Genomic DNA, 22501 nt, shown 5'->3' with positions numbered 1-22501 from the left:
AAGCGCTCACCTGTGCAAACGGCGTTACAATCATATCGTCCCCGTGACTGAAAGACACAAAGACAGTGGCTTTAATGTGAGCCGCAGATCTACAGTGTATTGACATCAGAATACATCATGTGCTGCAAAGGTCAAGGGGAGGAGGGGTAGGGAGGAGCAGGGGGGGGTCATCACATTAGATTAGTTTCACCATCTCTGATCCACTCAATCACAGTGACATGTTCACTCATCACAACAGCTACCAGCTGAGGCCCTCCGTCACAAAACATGATAGTATCAACAGTTTCATAAACAGGGATTTATGGGTGGACGTGTCTCTGTACATGTAAGGTAGTTTAGCGACTGCCATTTCCAGCAAGGACACCGTAGAACCTGCAAGCTGTCTTTTCACTCTCTGTACAGACATGTCTCTCTCACGCAGTCGCCCGTCCTCCACGTCCCTCCCCTCTCTGCCCTTTAACTGTATCCCATAGGCAGTGGTTATTTCACATGTTTATTGACTTTCATTTATCCAGGGGAACATCGGATGAGCTCTTTCCTAACTTCTAGCCCTTGCACACATGACTCCTGGAGCAGGCGGAGGAGTGTAAGGTGCACGTCAGGGAGAATTGTCGAGGGAGTGGAAAGCGGTGCTCATTCAATTCCAGCTATAGGAATGTTAACAGTAAACTTTGAGTCAGACTCCTGCACACCCCCCCCCCCGAGCTACGTTACGACTGTGAACACAGTAAACATTTGCTCAGGTGACAGTGGCGTGTTAGTGGTCACGGAGCTGTCCTCCTACTGGTCAGCTCTGCAAGACAGCAGCCACACCACGTACACACCCACGTGAGCCGACATGCCTGCTGTGAGAGTCAACAGAGGTGCAGGCTTGTCATGTGCTTCCATCACAAGACAGATAGAAGGTATTCAGAGTAGAGACAACGTAGTGTCTGCGAGTGAAGGAAAGAATCTGAGTCGGGGTACGGCTGTTCTCTCTGGACTATGTTCCTCTGAAGATGTCTCTTTGTTAAGTGCTTAGAGACACGTGCAACTTGTTTCTTTACTAATTTGATTGTGAAGAATTTCATGAATAGTGCTGTTTAGACAAGTTGCCTCCTGCAAGTTTCCTTGTTCATGCAACCCAGCAGAAGAAAAAAAAAAAAAGATATGAAAGAATGAAGCATTTGAACATGGTAACTGGATAGTGGGCGTAGGTCAAAGAAGGGCCATTGGTTTAATACTCCAGAGCAAAAAAGCAGAATGAAGGAAGAAGTCTAAGTTTACCTCAGGACAATATTTTTCATCCTTTTTGTCTATTTGTCTTTCCTTCAGGCTGGATCGAAATGCTATATTTTCAGTCAATATTTTGATTTCCTGCAGCGCTGAGTGTACAGTGCATGTAACTGGAGAGCCACCACAGTGTGAAAAATGAGGAACATGCTATCAATATATACATGGACCAAGAAGATGCCAGCTGGTTTGAGTGGAGTGTGCTGTCCGGAGGCTGCTCTGCTACAGTTCAAATAAAATGAGGAGTTAAAAGAAAAAACTAGATGTCACACTAATACAGTATCGGGAATAGATTAATTGCGGCACAAATATCCATCCCGTTATCCTTATGAGTTATAGAGACATATTCGGCAATTTGTCAAAATATCGGAGTCACATAAACTTGCTGCTTGAGGACACTTTGTGACTGAGCACCTTGTTTATGCTACTGGATGTGGCTAAGAATAGACACGACGCCACACAATCAGCCGTTGGTCGCGTGGCAGCTTCAAGACCTGTTCTAATAAACACCAGCAGCCGTGACACAGATTCAGAGAGAGGCAGAACAAAAAGCAGAATTAACCACATTCAGCACAATGGGGAGCATTTGTGGGTGCATTTCATGAAGGTTCAGGTGGAAGCAAGAAACGCCGTGCACTCACATGTCACTGGCAATGGAGGAGTTTCGGGACATAGACTTGGGCGAGAGGTCGTAGTCGCTGTCGGAGCGGTACAGGAACGACTCTCTCCGTTGGCTGTGGACGAAATTGGCCTGCAGGATGAGGCCTGAGCCCGGGCTGGCCATGGGGTCCAGGGGGCTGCGACCTGATGACGTGCCATTGTCCACGTCGAAACTGCACATGAAGGGAAAGAGAAAGGGACGATGAAACAAAGATCAGAATCTGAAAACGTACAGCTGATACTAATTGGTATTGTCGTACAAAAAAAATGTCTTGCGGAATTTAAAAACAGTATTTTGAGAAGTTTGAAAGGTGAAATATCATGTTCAACTCCCATGTGAAACTCCAGAAGAAGAAATAACAATATTGTTCTTTCAACAGTTAAGAGAAGAGCGGAAGGATGCAGTGATCAATTCTCCTCAGAATCTGAAACGAGGCCACTTCTCCAGTCTTTCCCCAGAAAGATTCTCAGAAAAGTGCACACCATGCATGAACGAATGAACTTCTAATAAAGTCCCGTCAGGAACAGTGTGTACTTATGGCTAAACTATCCATGTCTAAATAAATCACAGGCTTTTTTGCAAACATTAATTACACCTCAAAGGTCTTGATGACTTCAGAGCTTACTCACATAAACCCACATGAATATTTTTTTTTCCATCACAGCAGCATAGACTCTGACTTCATATGCGGCTGATAAGCGGCTCCACGGTCACAAGCTGTGACATTCAAAAGAGGCCGTGACGTGCCTACGCTGTACGTGACGTGCCGACACCGCTCATGCACTGACGTAAATTTGCTCATAAGCTTAACCGTTTCCAATTACAATCAGTCACTTACTCATTATCTGGTTGATTATAGGATGGCTGTGATTGGTTGCAGAAGAATTAGCACCGTCACCCACAGTTAGAACTAATGCAGTAATATTCAAAAGCCATTTACATGCAACCACAAGCAATGTGCCGGGATTAAACTCTGCGCAGTGCCACAGGGAATACCTCTGCTCTGACAAAGCCGCTGACTCACAGTTGAAAGGTGTTTTGTTTTTTTTCTTCCGGAAAACCAGTGACACCATTTCCTACCGGGATATCACGCCTTAGTGTCCTAGGTGATTGTTCGCCCAGGTGATGACTAACGCCTGTCACCAGGGATATCGGCCTCATCGCTAAGGCTATTCGGCAATCCCATAATCCAATCTGGTGTAGATGCTAAGGTCAGGCGGGATTCCCCCAAATGCGACACAGAAGACGCACGGGGATGACGCATCGTCTCCATCCCCTCTAGAGAAACAGCCACCCATTTAATCCAGCAGACGGATGGATACTTCATTAATAATCCCCGCATGGAAATTAAAACATCGTAGCAGCAATAACACAGATTCAAAAATTGTGAGCTCATGTTATGTTAGTGGTTTGTTTATGCAGGCGTACGTCTGTAGAAGAGCAGAAGATGTCCTCAGAACAGTGTGAACATATTGGTTTGTTTTGTGTCACAATCCCTCGCTGAATTTAATAATCTAACTTCTAAAACATTCCTTGTCATTACACAATGGGAAATCAGTCACCTTCCTGTTTACCATCTTGAGCTAGTAAGTTTTGTCCAGGGTATGTCCTCAACAGATGATTCACTGACGTACAAGGTGTGCCTTATTATCACTTTGCATTGCATTAAGTGAGGTTGCTTTTGTAGGTCGTGAAAATTGCGCTCGTGGTTTGAGATTGTTTTCGGGCGAGCCTTTTTGGGGAGGAAGAAGTCATTGTGCTTCTCACATTTGAAAGAAGACAGCGGGTTATCTCTGTGTGTCTGACCGACACACAGGACATGCCGAGCATATTTTCCGCGACAACTAAATGGCTAAACGCTGTGCTATCGCTGTGTGATCTCTCCCAGTAGCAGCAGCTAAGTGAGTGTGAGCTTTGGTTGGGGAATGGGATAGTTTGGCTGTCTGCCTGATGACTGAGGGAAGGGCAATCATATTGTCCTCTTGCCGGTCTCTAACTAGCTCTCAGACACACACACGCACGCGCACACACACACGCACACACACACACACACACACACACACACACACACACACACACACACACACACACACACACACACACACACACACACACAAAAGGAATATACGTAAGCTACAATGACTCCCAGCAACTCTCCCCCAGTTTGTCTCATCTTGGACACGATGCCTCTGAGTCCTCTCACTCTGTTTCTCTCTATATATATATAGTATTAGATCAGATGCATGTCAGTCTCAACCGGTATCATCTCTACACTTCCACAATCCACACGACCAATTCAATCCACACCCTCTTATTACACCCAGGGATCCATCTGTTTTCTTTACTGACGGTGTGAAACACCCACAGACCCACAAGTGACGTATAAGCTGTTATTCCAGGCACAAGGTCAGTCCCTTCTCCAGCTGTTCCGTGCAGTAACAGTGTGTGTATCGTGTGTGTGTGTGTGTGTGTGTGTGCCAGACAAAGAAATATCACAGATAGCGAGATAGCGAAAGCGCCAAAATGTAACACCCAGCATATGTTTAACAACTGATTCATTGTCACACTTACACTGACGTCACAGCCTACACAGATTCTCAGACAAACCCCTGACACGTAAATCCACTCAAAGTGTGTGTGTGTGTGTGTGTGTGTGTGTGTGTGTGTGTGTGTGTGTGTGCGTGGACAGTGTGACTCCGCAGACACGCCTTCTTTGGGAATGATCTTTGCAACTAGTTTACTTGAGGTATTGCACCAGCGCTGACATCATAGTGGGAATGACTGACCTTTTTTCTCTGCTCTGACACAAAGCAGCAGGCTTTGGAAGAAGAAAAAAGAAGAAGAGAAAAATGTCAACACCCCTGACTGTGTTGAGAGAATCAACAAAAAGCACGAGTACAGCTCAGAGGGGGATTATTGTGGAGATGGGAAGAAAATCCAGGATTACTTGGAGACAAAGAGACACCACGGTTTACCCAAAAAGGGAGTGATCCAGAACTCAGATATAATTGTCTAAAAAAAAAGGAAACACTTGATGCACAAACAGTGGAGGGATGAAGGAGTATCAGCGCTGATGTAACCTTCGTGTGCATCATCAAAAGTCACACCATCTATTGTTTTTATCTTTCTTTATAGTTGTTCAACTTCATATGTTTCCACATGGTCATTTAAGTGAACTCGCAGAAAGAGAAAAAAATAAAAAATAAAGAGGAAAATAACAAAAGAAATTCATTCTTCACTATGGGTAGCGGTAAACTACACAGTAACGTGATCAATGAGGATGCTTCTCGTATATATTGCACTGATATTTAGGATTTTTGACATATGACTCAGAATTTACTTCTTAGATCCCTAGCCAAAGTAGCTGAGACATTTTGAATATACACTATAGCTTTTATCTTGATAATGCCACCCATCACTGTTCATTTTCACCTGCAATTGGCAGGTTGCTAGCTGATAATTTCAAGCACAGCGTTAATGGTTTAGGAATAGATTGTAAAATCCTCTGAGAAACACTTGTGAATTTGGACTATAAACTCAAGTGGAACGTCATTTAGCTACAATAGCCTGCAGCTACATGAACAGATGAGGGGACTGTAGGGACATTGTTTCCCACAGGAGTAGAGTTTCAGGCTTCAGTTTAGGTTGCAGGGGGAAAAAAAGAATAAAGAGAGGGATTGTTTGTTGCTAGAACACCTTTCAGCTGCACTGTAACAGAGCTTTGCTGAGAACCCGCTGAGACTTGAGTCTTTCGGAGGCTGTAGCTGCCTAGAGTGAAGAAACTGCCATCATATGAAACTAGAAGACCTGGTGAATCCGTTGGTACCAGCCATGTCATACCAGCTCGTCGGAAAAAGGGCTGAATAGCGCTCCTAACTTAGGCTTCAACTTGGCGAGAAACTGGAAACTGGCATGGCGATTTACGGAGGAGTCCGCTGACCTTTCACCTCAGGACATGTGAATAAAAGTGAGTTTGATTGGCACCCACAAATCTCAGTTGTTTGCATGCAGTATTAATGTTTTATGTTCGTCTTTCTAAGCTGTTGTATTTGAATATTTCTGCATACTGGGCTCCTTAAACAGTACAGGAATTGCATATATTGGGTATGACTGGAAAGCGGAGACTCTTGTGGAACCAATAAACCTAATTATATTCATGTGTGATGCTGTTAGTCTACAAAGCAGCCCTTTCACATAGTGGGACCATTTCCTGAAACTTGACGTCACTGTCTAAAATGACCTCTAGGATAATCGCAGCCTTGTGAAACTTTACAGCCACAGACTGAAAACCTGAGGCATTCAGAGGACGAATGGCCTTTAGAGGTAAGTTGACAATAAGAGGATATCTGAGCAGCTTCTACAGAAGCCCTTCCAATCGCCAACAAATGCTTTTGATCATTTTGATCATTTCTTTAGTGGCACCAAATCTATGTAATAAATGTTATCGACCCAAAAGTTGCTGCAACAACGTCTGAGACTTAATAGAGCGTCACATACTTCCATCATAATGTTCTAAGCCATCTATACTTTTCACTATTTTAATCAATAATCAATTCATTTATTTAAACGACTTGACACACACACACACACACACACACACACACTGCTGAGTTGAGCATACTGCTGAGTATGCACCACTTCTATGTGGTGCATACTGTTGACCTAAAGATCCCCTGTTCCCCGCTACAAACCACAAACACCCCTCTGGCTCTCTTAGCAGTTAAATGTGCTGCACTGTAGTTGTAAGGGCAGAGAGATAGACGAGTAGTGGCAGTTGTGACTTTATACAGTAGGACGCTGCTGGGTCACATAGGTGCCTAAGGACACCACACGGCTCTCTAATCCTCTCTCTCTGTCTTTGGCTCTCCAACACTTCTGTCTCGATCGTCTCTCTCCTTTTGCATCTATCGCTCCCTCTCTCTTTCACATGTACACACAGACACACACACACACACACACACACACACTCCAAATGGCATAGATCGATGACTCATTCATTTTCAGCCCTGGGTCATTTGAGCGATTATAAACACCACAGGAATTGACGTGACAGCGCTGTGAGGAGACGTACTGGAGAGAGAGAGAGGTCAGGGCGTAAGTGTCTTTGATACATAATCAGCTGAGGGGAGGATAGTGAGGCTCTGTTTTCCAAGAATCATTCTGAGGTGGTGGACCAGAAAAGGTCCGACAATGCAGGAAAAAAAACAAGTATAGAATATCCCTCCCAAAAAAATGCTTTTTCTCTTTCACTAAAACTAGGACACAAATCTGGAAAGAATGAGACAAAATAGGCCATAAACTGCAATTACAGATGTGTTGTGAAGAGCGTGCTGTGATGTTGATCAGAGTAGAGCTGTGTGTTGGAGTAGGAAAACAAGGGAAGATGACACTTGATGTATTTTAGAAAGCTGTGAGGACAAAGGGGAGCAGGCAGTGGTGAAGGGAAAAGGAGAGACTTGTCAGAGCTGTGTGTGTGTGTGTGTGTGTGTGTGTGTGTGTGTGTGTGTGTGTGTGTGTGTGTGTGTGTGTGTGTGTGTGTGTGTGTGTGTGTGTATTTATGAGGATTGTGAGGAGCGTGTTGCCTCGCATGCTTGCAAAGTGCCGGTATGTGATCCTGAACAAATGCGTGGCAACCTTGACCATGTTCTAACTGCAAAGCAGCGACTCATTACAGAGGTAAAGAATATGGAGACCAAAGACGAAAGAGTTGGCAAAGATGACGCATTAGACTCAGACCTACTGCACTGCAACGCAAAAGCTGTGTTGGGCTTTTATTTGCCTTGTTTACTTATTGTCTGATCAGATATTCAATGATCTTAGTCAGAGTTTTCTCTGTTGATTGGGCTTGAAGGTAATGGAAAAAAAAGAAGGGTTCGGTACAAAAACATGATTACGTTCCTTGGGACTGAAAAAAAGAATCATTTGGTACCAGAGCTGAAACTCAGGCACCGCATCAAATAATTTAGATGAGCTCTATGGTGGGTGAACTGTGCCCAACTAAGAGTGAGAAAAGTGACGAGCATCTTTTTCTCCGCCTAAGCTTACACATACATGTGACAGCACATGTGAGCATCAGCTCATTCAGTTTCATTGTTTTAATACTCTCTTTGACATCCTGGCCAGAAAACAGCTCCGCGAGGCAGCATGTTAGCGTTCATGAACCTCTTCTTCTCAGCACTGTCCTCGCCATCTTGTACGGGAAGTCAACAGAGGAGTGGGCGGGGCCAAGCACCACCTTACTACCAGTAAATATGATATAGAGGTTATAGAAAATAAGTAATGGTGAGGAGACCAGCACCCACAGGGGGCTGTCAGGCCAGGCAGATAAGTGACTGATCACTCGCTGATAACCAACACATGTTTGCTTTTAGTGCCACGTACTCATACAGACACAGTCACACGCCATGCAAACACACAGGAATTAAAATGAATACACAATTGGTCTTCGGCAGATAATTAGTTAAGGACTGAGCCACAAAGTTATAGTATGTCGCAATGTTTTGTCTGTCAAAAATGATCCTTAAGGGTGTTTCTCTCTCTCTCTTGCTTGCCCTGTCTGGAACAAGTCAAGTGAATCCTTCACTTTTAGTCGTAACACTACTTTAGTGCTCGCTGTCACTGCGCCATTCAGGAAACTCAGTCAGTCATGAGAGACCTACAAAGAGGTCACTATGGCAATGTAGCGCAATCTCGGGTCACATGGTTCAGAGCAAAGTAAACCAGTTCTGCTTCTGTATACATAGAGATCCACTTGACTATGGACCTATTTTCAGTCCTATTCATCACAATCTCAGGTCTGAATCCCAAAAGGTCAAATTGGGAAAATATGTTAGATAACGTGCATGTTGTCGGGCCCTGTGAGAGGCCAGATAACGCGTAACCTTCAACATTCATGGCCTGCCTGATACGCCCGACTGCGGACTGAAAGAGGCCAGATGCAAACACTCGAGTTCAAACTCACACGTACCCCACTTCTCCACGCTTTCATCTCAGCTCACCACAACACCACTCCGGCGTTCAAAGCGGGAAAGAGGCGCTAAAATAAGTGTGGCGCCAGAAGGATGATATCAACATCTGTTCATTCCCAAATCCTCATCTTTTGCCAAACTCAAGCTCAACCGCTGGAGGACACCCAAGAGTCCGCGTACACAAACCGAGTGGGGTCTGGGTTTGGTCAAGCCAGGGGCCGCGTCACACACACCCGGGCCGCATCACTGTCAAAATACATGAGCACACAAGCACTCGTGCAAGCACGCAGCTGTCAAAAGCATACAGCTAAGACACACATGCACAGATGCTTAACTTGTGTGTTTGATGTACCTATCTTGATGAGAATTAGCCGACTTGGGGAGATAACGCTCGCCTCTTCCTGCATGACACATGCATACGCTGCAGGAGCACACTCGCCCTAACACAAACAGCTCAGGTTTTTGAAGAAGCCGAGTGATAACAGGTGTGAAAGACAAAGCGGGGAGGAGAATTTAGTGAAAGAAGCCTTGATTCAACAGTAAATAACAGAAGAGAGGAGGGCAGGACAGATGGAGGAGGCGGTATGCTTTGTCCAGCTGAGCACTGCTTTTGGTAGTTATTCAAGAAGATGGCTCATGCAAACACAAGCCAGATCCTCAGCTCTTAACGTGAGAAAGAGCTACATTCTGCAGCCAGCTCAAACATTAATATCAGGTCGATATGTCGCTTCGCTACATTTTTTCACACCCTCAAACCACATCACGTACTGTCTGTGATCTCCGCCGCTCAGAGAACTACCACCCCTCAAAGACCTAATTAATACGTCTTCATTTCACACAAGCGTCACTTCCTGCTGGGGAGGTTGCAGAGCAGATTAATAGACTGAAAATGTGAGAACACTGTGAGCCCTGCAGGAAGGGCGCGCTGTTGCTGGTGCCCCCCCCCCCCCCCCCCCCCCCACCACCACCACAAACAATGCACATTTGTCAAGGGTTGTTCTGATCCCTTTAAACTCTCCTGCACCCAGAGTACCACAATAAGAAAACTGTGAATATTAACTTCCAATGTTAAAGCTACAGGGCAGTTTCTTAGTTTGGAATGAGTGCTGACAGGCAAGGACAAGTTGAGACAGGAGGGGGAGGGAGACAGGAGGGGGGAGGGCAGGGCGAGTTGTGCCCCTGGCATTGCGCTCTGCATCCTGCATTTATCTTGGGCCATGTGCAGACAGGAGAACGTCTTGAGCGACACAACACATTCCTCCATGAATCGTTCCTTTGCCATTTTACAACCTTGTGTTTTTTTAGACGATTTCGCCGACTGAATAGACAGCGAGTTCAAATGAAAGCACACGGAGGGTAAGGCATCGTTATTGAGTCTGTCTGATAGAGCATACTGGAGTTGGAGACACAACAAGTCTAATCTGACCACGGGACATGCCATGCACAGAGAGAACAGACACAAAAGCCCTGTGGCTGACACATCTACAGGGTACAGAAGGTTTCTGCAGATAACCACAGAAGAGGCAGAGAAGATTTGCTTGACAAGAAGAGTGATGGCATTCAGGTGACAGGCGAAGGATCCACAAACGTAGAGAGCACAGCCGCAAACGGGGACAAAAAATGAAAAGGAGGGACGAAGCCGGTGAGGCAGAGAAAAGGTGCTTCCCTGAACAATTAACAGGCGGATAGAGAACAATAGAGCAAACACACGCACACACAACAAGCAGGATTAACATAAAAAATGTTGCCGGTAGGACAAAGTTCTCAGTCTATTTACCATATTCCCTCCGTGTTCTTCAATGAGCTGGTGGAGCGCGACCGCGGTTTAAGAATGATACTCATGGTCAGGCTTTTCCTTCCACATTACATCTGCGAACACACACATAAAGCCACACACACACACACACACACACACCCCCTAAAAAAGGGCCACCTGGAGCCCTCAGCTGTGGTCTGACCACAGTCCTGACTGGTCTGAAGTGATCCAATGGGAGCTTTTCTTCCCTCAGCGCGAGTAAGCTGCTTGAGACCAGAACCTGAAGTACAGTCAGATCAAACCCTCCGTCCAAGATGATTCCACACTGCTGCTGCTGCTTCTGCTTCTCGAGCTCCGATCGTTTTGACAGTAGATGGTTTCTTTACCCTGAGCACGCTCTCTCTCTCTCTCTCGCTCTCTCTCTCTCTGTCTCTCGCTCTCTCTCTCCCTTACCCTGCGCTCTCGCTATCTCTCTCTCTCTCTGTCACTCACTTGCACTTATCTAAACCAGCCATGCACACACACTCTGTTCCACTTTTTCACTCTGCTTCTCTCTTTCAAGTCCCCGAGTTGTTGTTTTTTTTCCCTGACTCTTGGAAATAAGATCTCCTCTTCCCCTCACAGTCTCTTTCTCCCCCCCTCCCTCCCTCCTACCTCTGTCGCTCTCGCTCTCTTTTTTTTTTTTTTTTTTTTAAGACTGTGTCCCTGTCTTTGAGTTACATGACTCTCCTCTGCTGCCTCTCTGCTACCCTGAGCTGCAGCTTGGGTATGTCTGGAGTGGGAGGGGTTTGTTTTGGTAGTAGTAATTCCTTGAAAGGCGGGACTTGTACATATCCCCTAAGCTATACTAACAATCGTCTCAAGTGTCAATCACACGACTGCCACAGTAAGCTGAAACCAACAGCCCCAGCGTGTCATCGATCTGGAGGGAGGGACTAAGATAGTGTTGGTTGACGTTCTTCACTCCAACAAGAGAAGCAATAAAAAGGTTTTACTGATTTGCTCAAGCTGTTTGGATTTTGCACATGGTAGCATTGTTCAAATTGAGAACATGTGCAGGAGTGAAAATATGTGAAAGGAAATGAGGACTAAATTAATTTCACTTTTACTATCAATCATAGCAAGCTACTTTAATAGTGACACATGATGGCTAATGAGTTAGTCTAATAATGAATACATTAACTTGCCAACTAACTGAACTGCAGGGTAAATAGATAAGCAGCAGTATATAAGAATATGACTCTAATCTCTGTTTATGTAGATCATTTTCTTTAGTTCTCCAAACCAACAGAAGCCGTCATGCTAAAATGTGTCACAAAGGTTTTCTTCTTCTTCTTATACTCATGACAGAGTGGGCTATCTCGATATGAATGTCACATTTTAAAAAAAGCATCGGCAATGCCTTACTGGCTTTAGGATACTTAAGATTACTATCTACGCAATAGCTTGGGAGTGTGGAGCTCAGATGGCCTCGTCTGCTGTCAGAGCTTTGGGCGAAGGAGCCAGCATTAGCAGTCCACCGGGCAGACAGGTGTGTCTGCTGTCTGGCATGTCAACCACACATGAATGAGTAAAGCCAAGCAAGCCACTCCGTCTCTGTGTGTCTCAAGACTGTAGCTTGTAGTAGGTTGGAGGACACGAATCGACCAATAAAGCAAAACTCACAAAAGGAAAACAAGTATATAAAAGTCAGACGCATAGGTATTGTGTGATAAAGCAGCACCAGATCAGCCAACACAGTTTAAAAAAGTAAAGACACAACAACTGCAGCGTCCCCAGTTGTAGCTCCAGGAAGTAAAAACTCAGAAGCACGAGCGAAACACGCAGACGCAACACAACACCTGTCCCCAGAAACACTCAAGCATCAGTGCACACATTATGCCGGCCCTCTCATCTTGAAAGCAGTGAGAATATTTACATGTCATCAATACTGCTTCTCTTTTGTTCCAAGAGAATAAAAAAACAAAACAAAACGCAGCAGAAAAGGAAACGCATCCATCGCCAGCTCTTGTGAGGGAAGAATAAATTGCTCATTGCACCCATGGTCTGATAATACCGGGGTCATCCACGACCTCCCATGCTTCACAGTATATTACGTAGATGTGCTTTTATGTCAGGGGAAGAAAGGAGGCAGGCGACACGGATGACGTATGATAACGGCGTGTGTACGCACATGCAGATGGGCTCGCATGCAGAAAGATGCACAAGCCACACAAGGGCAGACGCCGTGGCCACTAGCCACGCCGTTGCAGGCAGACGGCTCCTGGCAACGTGACAAATGAACATCAAATAAATACTTTGATGTGCGAGGTGACTGGGCCCTGCACTGCTAATCTAAAATTGCATGAGAAATCAGATTGCAGTGTAACCATGTATTGATTTAACGGATGGCTTCCTTCAAAAGTCACCGTGTTGGTTTCAAAATTCCAACGGCAGAAACGGAATGAACGCTAATCGACGAAAGGACACTTCTGAAGCTTTTCGCTTGCTCGCTCTCATCTCTTGGGACGGTGCAGCTGATTTCCTACCGTCCGGCTTGATGTCGATGCTTCATGTTTTACACTCAAACACGTGTGTGTGTGTGGAGAGCATTTGAAGTGAGTTACAGTGAGTTGAACAGGCACGTCTAATGCTTCCAGTGTAGCATGGCAGAATGATGGGAGTTTATAGCTTGGTCAAAGTGGTGAAACTAATCCTATTACCACGGTCTGCACATTCATGCGGTCGAGGAAAGAACAACAAAAGGAAACAGTTTCCTTTAGAAAACTCTTTCCTCTGCCTCGTACCACATGAATCCCAACGGGGAGAAAAAAAAAAAGACAGACAGCACGATGACAAGACTTATGCAAACATCCTTCATCCCCCATGTCACCAGAGTGAGCTCAATATTTCAGAAGCTGGACACATAAGCAATCGGTGAACTAGGTCTTAATCAGCAGGAAATGGCTTTGTGTTCTGCTCTCTCTACTGGCCCTTGTGAGAAACATTATAGCCCGCAAGTTCATACAAGTACACACACTCACACGTAGTGAGGACTCACTTTTTAGGCTACACTACTGCCATCCCCAGGAAGCTGAGGTGTAAGACATAAACAACAATAATGAATCATTTAATCATTTTAGGCTGAGACTGGAAAGAGGAGTCTATTATGGCCCCTGGTCTTGGAATGACCTGCAGACTAAACTCCAATCGAAACTACCAATGTTAACTACTATTAAAAACAAGATTTAATTTCCATACTGTGCATTACCATCGTCTTTACTTATGTAAATATGTATGCATTTATGTTATAGAAGGTAACTGTTATTACTTTTTATTATTTTTGTAGCCAAAATTGGTCTGTAAGGGACCTATTGCACCATATAATAAGTACCACTTAATTGTATAATTTTTCTGTGCCTTACAGTAATTATGTTCTCTGCTACTCTGTTCATCCATCGCCACCTAGTGGTACAACTGGTACAACTGGCGTCTCATAAACCAGTTGCATAGAAAAAGTGAAAAAAATAATTGATTTAGTTAAAAAAAAAAGAAAGAAAAAAAAAGACCTCTCCCATGAACCAAGTTCAGTATATGGTGCAGATAAACCCACTCAGTAAATGCTGGTATAAATAGCACTTAACTATGGAGCAGGCAGTGAGCACAGATGGCTGGTCCGCCGTATTGACAAGGCCTCATCCATATCTATATGTCTACAAACGCCACCAGCCATTACCGCTGCTTCATATTCAAATACTAGAGGCACAAACACATTGGGCTTCATGTTTATGAACGCGCGTGTCAGGTTGATAGCACATCTTAGTTTTGTTTGGGGTCGCAGAGTACATATTAGCCGAGGAAATGCAGTATGAAAATGGATCTAGCGAGGTCCCAACATTTTTCTGTGAAGAGCTTTAATGGACAGAGAGTGCTCTGATGATTGGCTTACGCGCTGCTGTGGTTAGTGGACGGACTTGTCCCGTTGATCACCTTGATGCTTTAGATGACGGCTGGATGAAACCCGCTCATTTCTCAGTCGCCCGGCTCTTAACCGTGTTTTGTAAAAAGCAGTATAGCTGCTCCTAGTGGAACGCGGAGGGACACAAACACGCACATGGACACAGATACACGCACTTCAGGGCGGCAGTATAGATTTAGCAGGGTAAACAGCTTCGATTGAGCTCTGACAACACAACCAGCCACCAAGCAACCGGCATTTACACAACGCTCGGGTGTGAACGCCGTTCCAGTTCTGTGTTGCCCAGGTGGAACTATTCATCGGCTAATGCTCTGATAAGAGAGGGAACACACACACACACACACACACACACACACACACACACTTTGTGTGGATTCATGTGTTTGTACGACTTCCACGAATGGACACACTTACACACAATAGTTTACACCCAAAGAGCAAAAAGACATTTTAAGATTGTTTAAGTTCAACCGGTATTCAATTTCACCAAGTCCTCCTCCTGAGTTGTCTCATGACTTTTACTTCTAATTTACTGCATCTCAACTTGACATGTTGACAAGAGACGGCTGGCTAAAAACTAGAGAGAAAGAGCAACACCAGCAGAAGCTGGTATGACGTCACAACGCTGAACATCTAACTATTTAAAGCATGCAGATAGCGAGAAATAGTTCCACATGAAACAAAATCATCAATGCAAGACAGGAAATTTAGGCTACGGTCACATCATCGACCCCCCCGCCCCCCCCCAAACAGTTTCAGTCCCAGAGAGCGATCATACCCTTTCCTGCCACGAGGTTTGATGTCGATGGGCTTGTTTGTGGCGAAGGGTGAGCCGCTGGAGCAGGCGTGGCGGTAGCGGGCTATCCTCTCCAGAGACAGATGATCGGAGTTCACAGGCAAACTCATTTTAAAGAGGCTCTTAACCACTAACACACGCACACATACACACATAAACACACACCTGTGTCCAGACAGATGTAGAGAGAGAGAGAGAGAAAAGACAGAGTGAGAAGCCTGATGAAGATAGGAAGGAGGGAGGGAGGGGTATGTGAGAGGATAGAAGAGAGGGCTCAGCACGGGTGTGACTTGACCGGGAAAAAGATGGAGATGGAGAGTGTGAGAGAGAGAGAGAGAGAGAGAGAGAGAGAGAGAGAGAGAGAGAGAGAGAGAGAGAGAGAGAGAGAGAGAGGGGGAGGAGCAAAGTGCAGGGGTAGAGCAAACTAATTCATCTGTTTTCTCAGATAACCATCACCAGTCACTAATGACAGCCACAGGAATCAAATGTTTTCAGTGCTGTAGATGTGCTGCAACATAATCGTGTTATATGTGCAACGCCAGTCAACTTCAGGTCAAGCTTTATGATGGATGGGAGGAGTGAGTTCATTAGTGGACTGTGTACAAATGATGGAAATAAATGAAAGTAAGAGGTCCTGGTTTAAAATGAAACATACGTTTTTATCAATACAGATGCTCCCACTGCAGGTAATGCTGGAGTCTCCATCTTCCATACCACCTGATTCTGCATTCACTCTGTCCGTTGTTGTACACCAACCAGCAGAAACTTATGTTTTTGGAATTAATATATCTAGAAGGCCGATTCTTTACCTGACAAGTGCAAGAGATGCTCCAGTGCAATGAGGAACAACAATTTCACCTGGAGTAATTTATAACTTTTATAATTTGTGTCGGTGGTCTTGGGTGATTCCCAAGACTGTTGGTGAGGTGTGTGTGTGTGTGTGTGTGTGTGTGTGTGTGATGCATTTATATTTATTCCGTTGTGTTAAAGCTGCAGTTGGTAAGTTCAGTAAAATTCATATTTGCATATCAAAAGTCATATTTGCTCAAACTGTCCCTATGACCTGATGCTAGTACATAAAACATCAGGTTCCTCCGCCTCCTCTTTGCGCTCCTAACAGCAGTCCCAATATTCCACCATGGCCGAAGGAAAACAACCAATCAGAGTAGAGGATTCTCTAACGCAGCTGTCAATCACTGCTCCGATCAAACTGTCAAACTAGGCAACACTGATTAAATATGAATCAAGATTAACTTCCTGTATTTCTCACCTCAAATGTCTTCAGAAACATATTTTAGTTCCGCTGTAAAATGAGAAGGTTTGCTGTGGGGCTTGACTTTGGCTCGTCTGTTTTTAAGATGGTGGCCACGTCACAAACCTTCTCATTGATGAGCAAAGTGTGAGGGGAAAGCTTTATACTGCACACTTTATTTCCCCTCACAGTAGTTCTGCTCTTTGCTATTCTGTTCAACTCAGAGCACCATCGCCACCTAGTGGTACAACTGGTAGAACTGTTGTCTCATAAACAAGTGGCAGAGATTAAGTGACTACAGTAATTGACAAAATAATTGATTTAGTTAAAAAAAAAAGTAGAACAGAAGTAGAACAGAAAATCGTAAAGAATGAGGAAATTTGCTTCCTTTTTAGTAAAAAAATCATATAATTTAAATGTCAAAATAACTGCTGATTTGCAGTGAAAAGTGAACAGGGGGATACAGAAAACCAAGGGTGACTATTACAGTATATAAACAGTAAAACTATTTCAGCTTAACCGAATATTTGAAATACTCAAACAAAATGAGTCACCTCATTTCACATCAATATTTTGATGAAAAAGGTCAAAGTTTACTGAATGAAATTGAATAAAAACAACTTAAGTTAACCAGTCCCAAGCCCCGTCCCACTCCCAGACCTTGGTTCTAGCTCATCTCCACCACTAGGGGGGAGCAGAGTACCACAACCAAGGGTCTGGGCCCTGCAGTGCAAACCTGTCTTAAGAAATGCTTCTGAAATGAACAGCCGTAACTGCAATTTGAGCCAACAGAAAGAATTAGTAGAGCAGATATATGTATTGTATATATATTTTTTGAAAATACAGCTGTGTTTGTAGAAAGGGTGTCATAATATTAAGAGCTGCAAGTGGAAAAGCCAACTGAGCATGAATATTTATAACTGTCATTTGCTATTGTGTAGTATCATATTCCACCGAGATCAAATCTAAATCACTCTTCACTGTCCTCAGCCGCCAGCAGGGGGCGGTCTGCTCTGCGGAGAACATGCAGGTACCAGAGCTCCACCATCGGCAGCTCCAAACACAGAGATCCGTGAGTCTCTGTGGAGTCACGGCTCCTGCTCAGCTCTGACAGGAGCAGCCAGCATGTGACAACAGCTCCTGGGTGGACAGGGAGGCTGTCAAAGTCACAGACGCAACGACAGACACAACAGGCTTTCAACGCGCGCACCGAACATCAGAACATCACTACAGGAGCACGCAGACTGAACGCAGGCACTGCGAGCAGCGCGCAACACACACACACACACACACACACACACACACTGCCGCATGTACATGCCAGATGAAGCGCACACGGTTCAAATCACAAGGCCGCACCGATCACTGCTTCTCTTGCTCCCTCTGACAAACACACACACACACACACACACACACACACACACACACACCTGTAACACGAGCATATGTCTGCCTCGCTACCTGAGTCAGCCGCGCGCTGTCAGAGGCAGCGACGAGCTGTGACAGAGCGCCACGTGACGCTGCGACTGTCGTCACTCCGTGTCCCTGAGGCTCGGAGCCATAACACCAGAACCGCTGTACCTGAACGGTGAAACGTGGACATGCAAGCGGCGACACATCTTCAAATAGTAGATGCGGGTGGTGCAGTTCATTTGTATGTTCTTACTTTCAGTGGTGGTTATAGCAAATCCGGTTTTAAAAGGGATGCAGGTACCGGGAAGATTGTGGTGCTTCCACCCCGGGGGAGAAATTAAAGCATACAAATGAAAAGTCAACATTTTCAATAGTTATATAAGCAAAACGTTACATTGCTGCATGCAAATAAAGTATGCATGGAAAGTAACTCAGTGGATCAGTGATGAGCAAGCAGGGATGCAGATTCCATAAGTACAAAAGTGAATGAACTAAGCCCCGCCCCCTGCTGCTATTCAAGCTGTAAGAGCTACCATGGTGCCCAAGGTGTCATTAATCTGGGAAAGAAGCTAGAGTCTACAGATCACAGTATACAAGTGATCCACGACTAGCTCCAAATCCACAACGCCTGAAAGGGAAGAAAATCTGAACAATTGCATGAGAGTTTATGGAGCAAAACCAGATTGGTCCCTGGTTGGAGCTGGCCTACGCTACGTCTGTTCCTCACTGGTGGGGTACTGTTCCCTCCTGTGCTTCTATACATAAGGTGTCTTGAGTGTAACGACGCAGGCTCAGTTAGCTTCTGAGAAAGAGTTAGGATGAAGACTCCGACACGCCGAAGCAGACGACATCCTTAAAACTACGGTACTGACTGTGTTTACACCGCTTCCCTCTGAAGACAAACATTAAGATGGACTGTGAGGAACCCCGCAGATACAGGAAGGAGGTTGGCAGCTTGTTGTAGAGCTTTATCCAGAGACAAACAGAAAGTGACAGGGAGGGAAGGGATTGGCTTTCTAGCCATCTTTCAGGTTCGATGACTGATGTGTCCGTCAAGAAAGCGGCTTCATGGAGGCTAATTGAATTGTATAAGAAAGCAACGTGCAGTGTGATATAGCATGATGAGAAATAAGGTACAACAGTGGCTTAAAGCTGCAGCTTAGTGCCATGGCAACTGCACCTCCACTGCCTTTGCAAGGAAACCCAAATATGATTACAAGGATTTTTGTTTTCAAGCATGTAAATCATCAAAAGGTGATGTGATTAAGAGACAACAATAGAGATGCATGTGGCACTGTGTTTGTGTCAGCTGTTATTGTGTGTGTCAAGGAGCAATTCCTTCACCCCAGCTAAACACGCACTTCCTGCCTGCCGTCACAGTCCCCTGCTGGGTTTCATGTTTATAATGTAGTTGCCATGGTGACCTGGCAGAATTCAAAAGGGACAGGTAGGTCCTGACAACCAATCAGCCTTCAGTTGCTAAGGGCACAGCGGCAGATTGTGTAAAGAGAAAACGAGGATGACAGCGGGCTTCTGAGGGGGGGGGGGGAAGCCGTACAGTCGGCGCTGATTGTTTGATTCGAGGTTTAAAGATGAAACGCGTTAACGTGCCCTCGACACGATCAACCCAAACACTCCATCGTAGGGACGTGACTGTGGTTCATGCCAAGCAATTAAGGATTCACAGCAGCCACGCATGACTTACCTGTGCTCTATTTATACATCCAGCCGACTCACAGAGCGGAGAGAGGATTTAAGGTGGCTGCACCATTGTTTGTCTCACGGACTCCCCAGAGCACAAAGGAGAATAGAAAGCAGCCCCTGTCACAAATGATTCAAAAAGAAGAAGAAGAAAAGAAAAAAAGTCTGGAGAAGCGTGACCGCTGAGGATAAGCGGTCTACTTGTGCTGTGCACGTGTGTACTGCGAGCGTGTGTGTGTGTGTGTGTGTGTGTGTGTGTGTGTGTGTGTGTGTGTGTGTGTGTGTGTGTGTGCATCTGGTTGCGTACATTGACCACACGAGTGTGTCGTGTTGTGTTGAGGCTGAAGTGATGCTGGACAGTATGAATGTGAGAATCATGTACTGAGACCGGCATGAAGAAATCTGGCTCAGGGGCAAAGAAACACTTGTGTCAGTCCAGCTCTCTGAATCACATGTCCATCAGAAACCTGACAAACCGACCAACCAGTGTTATGAAGGACTGGAACCAACCATATTCATACCATTATATCTACGAATGATATAAATAATGATATAATGATTAATGATCTTCTTTTTTCTTTGACTAATTTATCAACTGTTGTTGCTTGACATCTTTGCTTCATAAATGACATAAACGATTTATTATAAATATTGATGATGATCTTCTATCTAATCGCATAATTGATTTATTGACTAATTATTTCAGTATTATCAATGCCATCTGTCAAGATCTACACAAGAATATGTTTAAAAAAAACAAAAAAAACACTCCTGTTCATTCTCAACAACAGTAGAAAAGCTGAAGAATACCTTACTGAACTAATGAATCTTGAACTAATTATAAACATAATACATCAAAACAGACCCTCACATGAAATGTCATTTTGGGTATCCCCTCATGTACTTGCGGTACATGTTGAGTAATTATATCGTGATTATGCTGCTGCTTCTCATTATCAGGGCTACAGACCAAGTCCTGCGACGCCTTTTGAACGTCTGCCGAGAACTCGGCAGCACACAGCGCTCTGTGATGGACACCAGACACCTGTCCCGGCCGGCAAACCGAGGCCGTTTAGTGATGGACACATTAATGGAGAGATGAATGGGTGGACGATAACAAGGCTGCATGACGCCCTGTGGACCGTACGATCTTCTCAACATGGCTCTTGCATATCACACACGGACGCGCACAGCTCCAGCCGCAGCGCACCGCAAGCTCATGGCGAAGCTAATGGGTTTAACTTGACAGCAGTCCCGATGATGTCAGAGTAATCCCTCATTAAAGCCCTGATGACATCACCACACTGTGCGAGAGATGAGGCCCCATGCTTACAGAGAAGTTTGTAGAGTGCGTGTCCAAGCCTTGATAATGTGTGTGTGTGTGTGTGTGTGTGTGTGTGTGTGTGTGTGTGTGTGTGTGTGTGTGGGATACCCTGCCAGTGAGCGTCAAGGGTGTCCTCGCCGCAGTCCAGGTAATCCAGGTTAAGATGTTCCTCAAAACACACCCAGGAAACACTAGCGTCACAGGGGCTCATCTTAATTATACTGTCCTCATACGCAGTTTATTAAGTACGCCTCCCGAGTCACACAAACAAGTTTAACCTCCAGACAGAGGTAAAAGAAGATTGATAGGAACCTGTTAATAACCGACATGGAGACGTTCGCGGGCTGAAACCAGCTGCAGACCACAATTATTATTCCATTTTAAATAAATGAATAACAACACTCCTCTTTGTCTTGAAAAGCGTAGCTACTTTATGTTACTACATAAGAGTTATAAGATAGAAGCACGTCTTACATTTATCTTCTGTGTGGTCTTGCTGCACTACAATGGCTAGATTTGACTACAAAGAAGTGAAATAAACGAAATAAAGCAGAAGTCTGATCAAGCTGACAGATGAGCAACACATATGCAAATATATGTATGCAAATAGCAGTGATGGGGAGCTGTGCAGAGGGGCATTTTAGAGCAATTTTTCCTTGTTCAGCGCATCAAGGACATGATCAAAGTGGAATAATTGAAGAGTGAATCATCTAGACGGAGGAAGAGCATGCCAGGCTCTGAATAAACCGACACCAGCATGAATCTCTCCTTGCAGGTGTCAAAGCTACAGACTGGCGGTGGTGCTGCACAGGGACCCTTTATAATTCATATGTTGATTTTGTCAAGATGTTGCGGGGTTGCCTTTATCTTACTTCAGCGCCCCTGCAGATCAACCCTGCCAAGTCCCCTAATCTCAATCCAATAAAAGCCCATTTGGGAGGACATGAAACGGGATCTTTGCAGCATGAATGCGCTGCCGGGAACCACTAAATCCACGTGGAACAGTCAGCAAAAAAAGGGGGTCACTGCTGGCTGTGTGTACTGGTGGAGAGTGGAAAATTAAGTGTAGATATTCAGCGCAGTCACAAATATTCTGTCATTATCCATGTTTGTTCCCGTCCTGCTGAGAGAGTGTTATTCTACACCCTGCAATGTGAGAGTCTGTCGTACCGGATGGATGAGTGTAACAGTTTCGGGTTTGTGCAAGTGGGAGTGTATTTCCTCTAAGGAAGCGCTGAACAATTGCATTTATAATACACCAATGCATGTAAATATACAAAAATACAGAGGAAGGTGACATATGTAGACAAAACATTGGTTATAAAAAGAGCTTGGATGACACAATGCACTAATAGAACTGGACAAAAGCAGAAGCAAACAATTGTCAAAGAAACCTCTAA

General features: G+C 44.8%; 1 protein-coding gene across 4 annotated transcripts in view; it reads right to left on the bottom strand.

Moving 5' to 3' along the window:
• pde4d (phosphodiesterase 4D, cAMP-specific) overlaps window positions 1-22501 on the bottom strand; it is a 166324-nt gene that overhangs the window by 20893 nt on the left and 122930 nt on the right. For 3 of the 4 annotated variants that reach the window (XM_068703327.1, XM_068703326.1, XM_068703328.1), the window contains 2 exons: window positions 1914-2105; window positions 11-47 (listed from right to left, as the gene is read on the bottom strand). In XM_068703327.1, the coding sequence (XP_068559428.1) occupies window positions 11-47; window positions 1914-2105 (229 nt within the window). Of the gene's footprint in view, window positions 1-10; window positions 48-1913; window positions 2106-10678; window positions 11844-22501 lie in introns of those variants that run through there. The other variant, XM_068703329.1, reaches the window with a different exon arrangement.

This window comes from Cebidichthys violaceus, unplaced genomic scaffold, assembly GCF_023349555.1.
Source record: "Cebidichthys violaceus isolate CVI_PGR_0920_01 unplaced genomic scaffold, fCebVio1.0.p SCAF_9, whole genome shotgun sequence".
NCBI lineage: Eukaryota > Metazoa > Chordata > Actinopteri > Perciformes > Stichaeidae > Cebidichthys > Cebidichthys violaceus.
The sequence above is the reverse complement of the archived record's forward strand: the minus strand, read 5'-3'. Positions and strand labels throughout refer to the sequence as shown.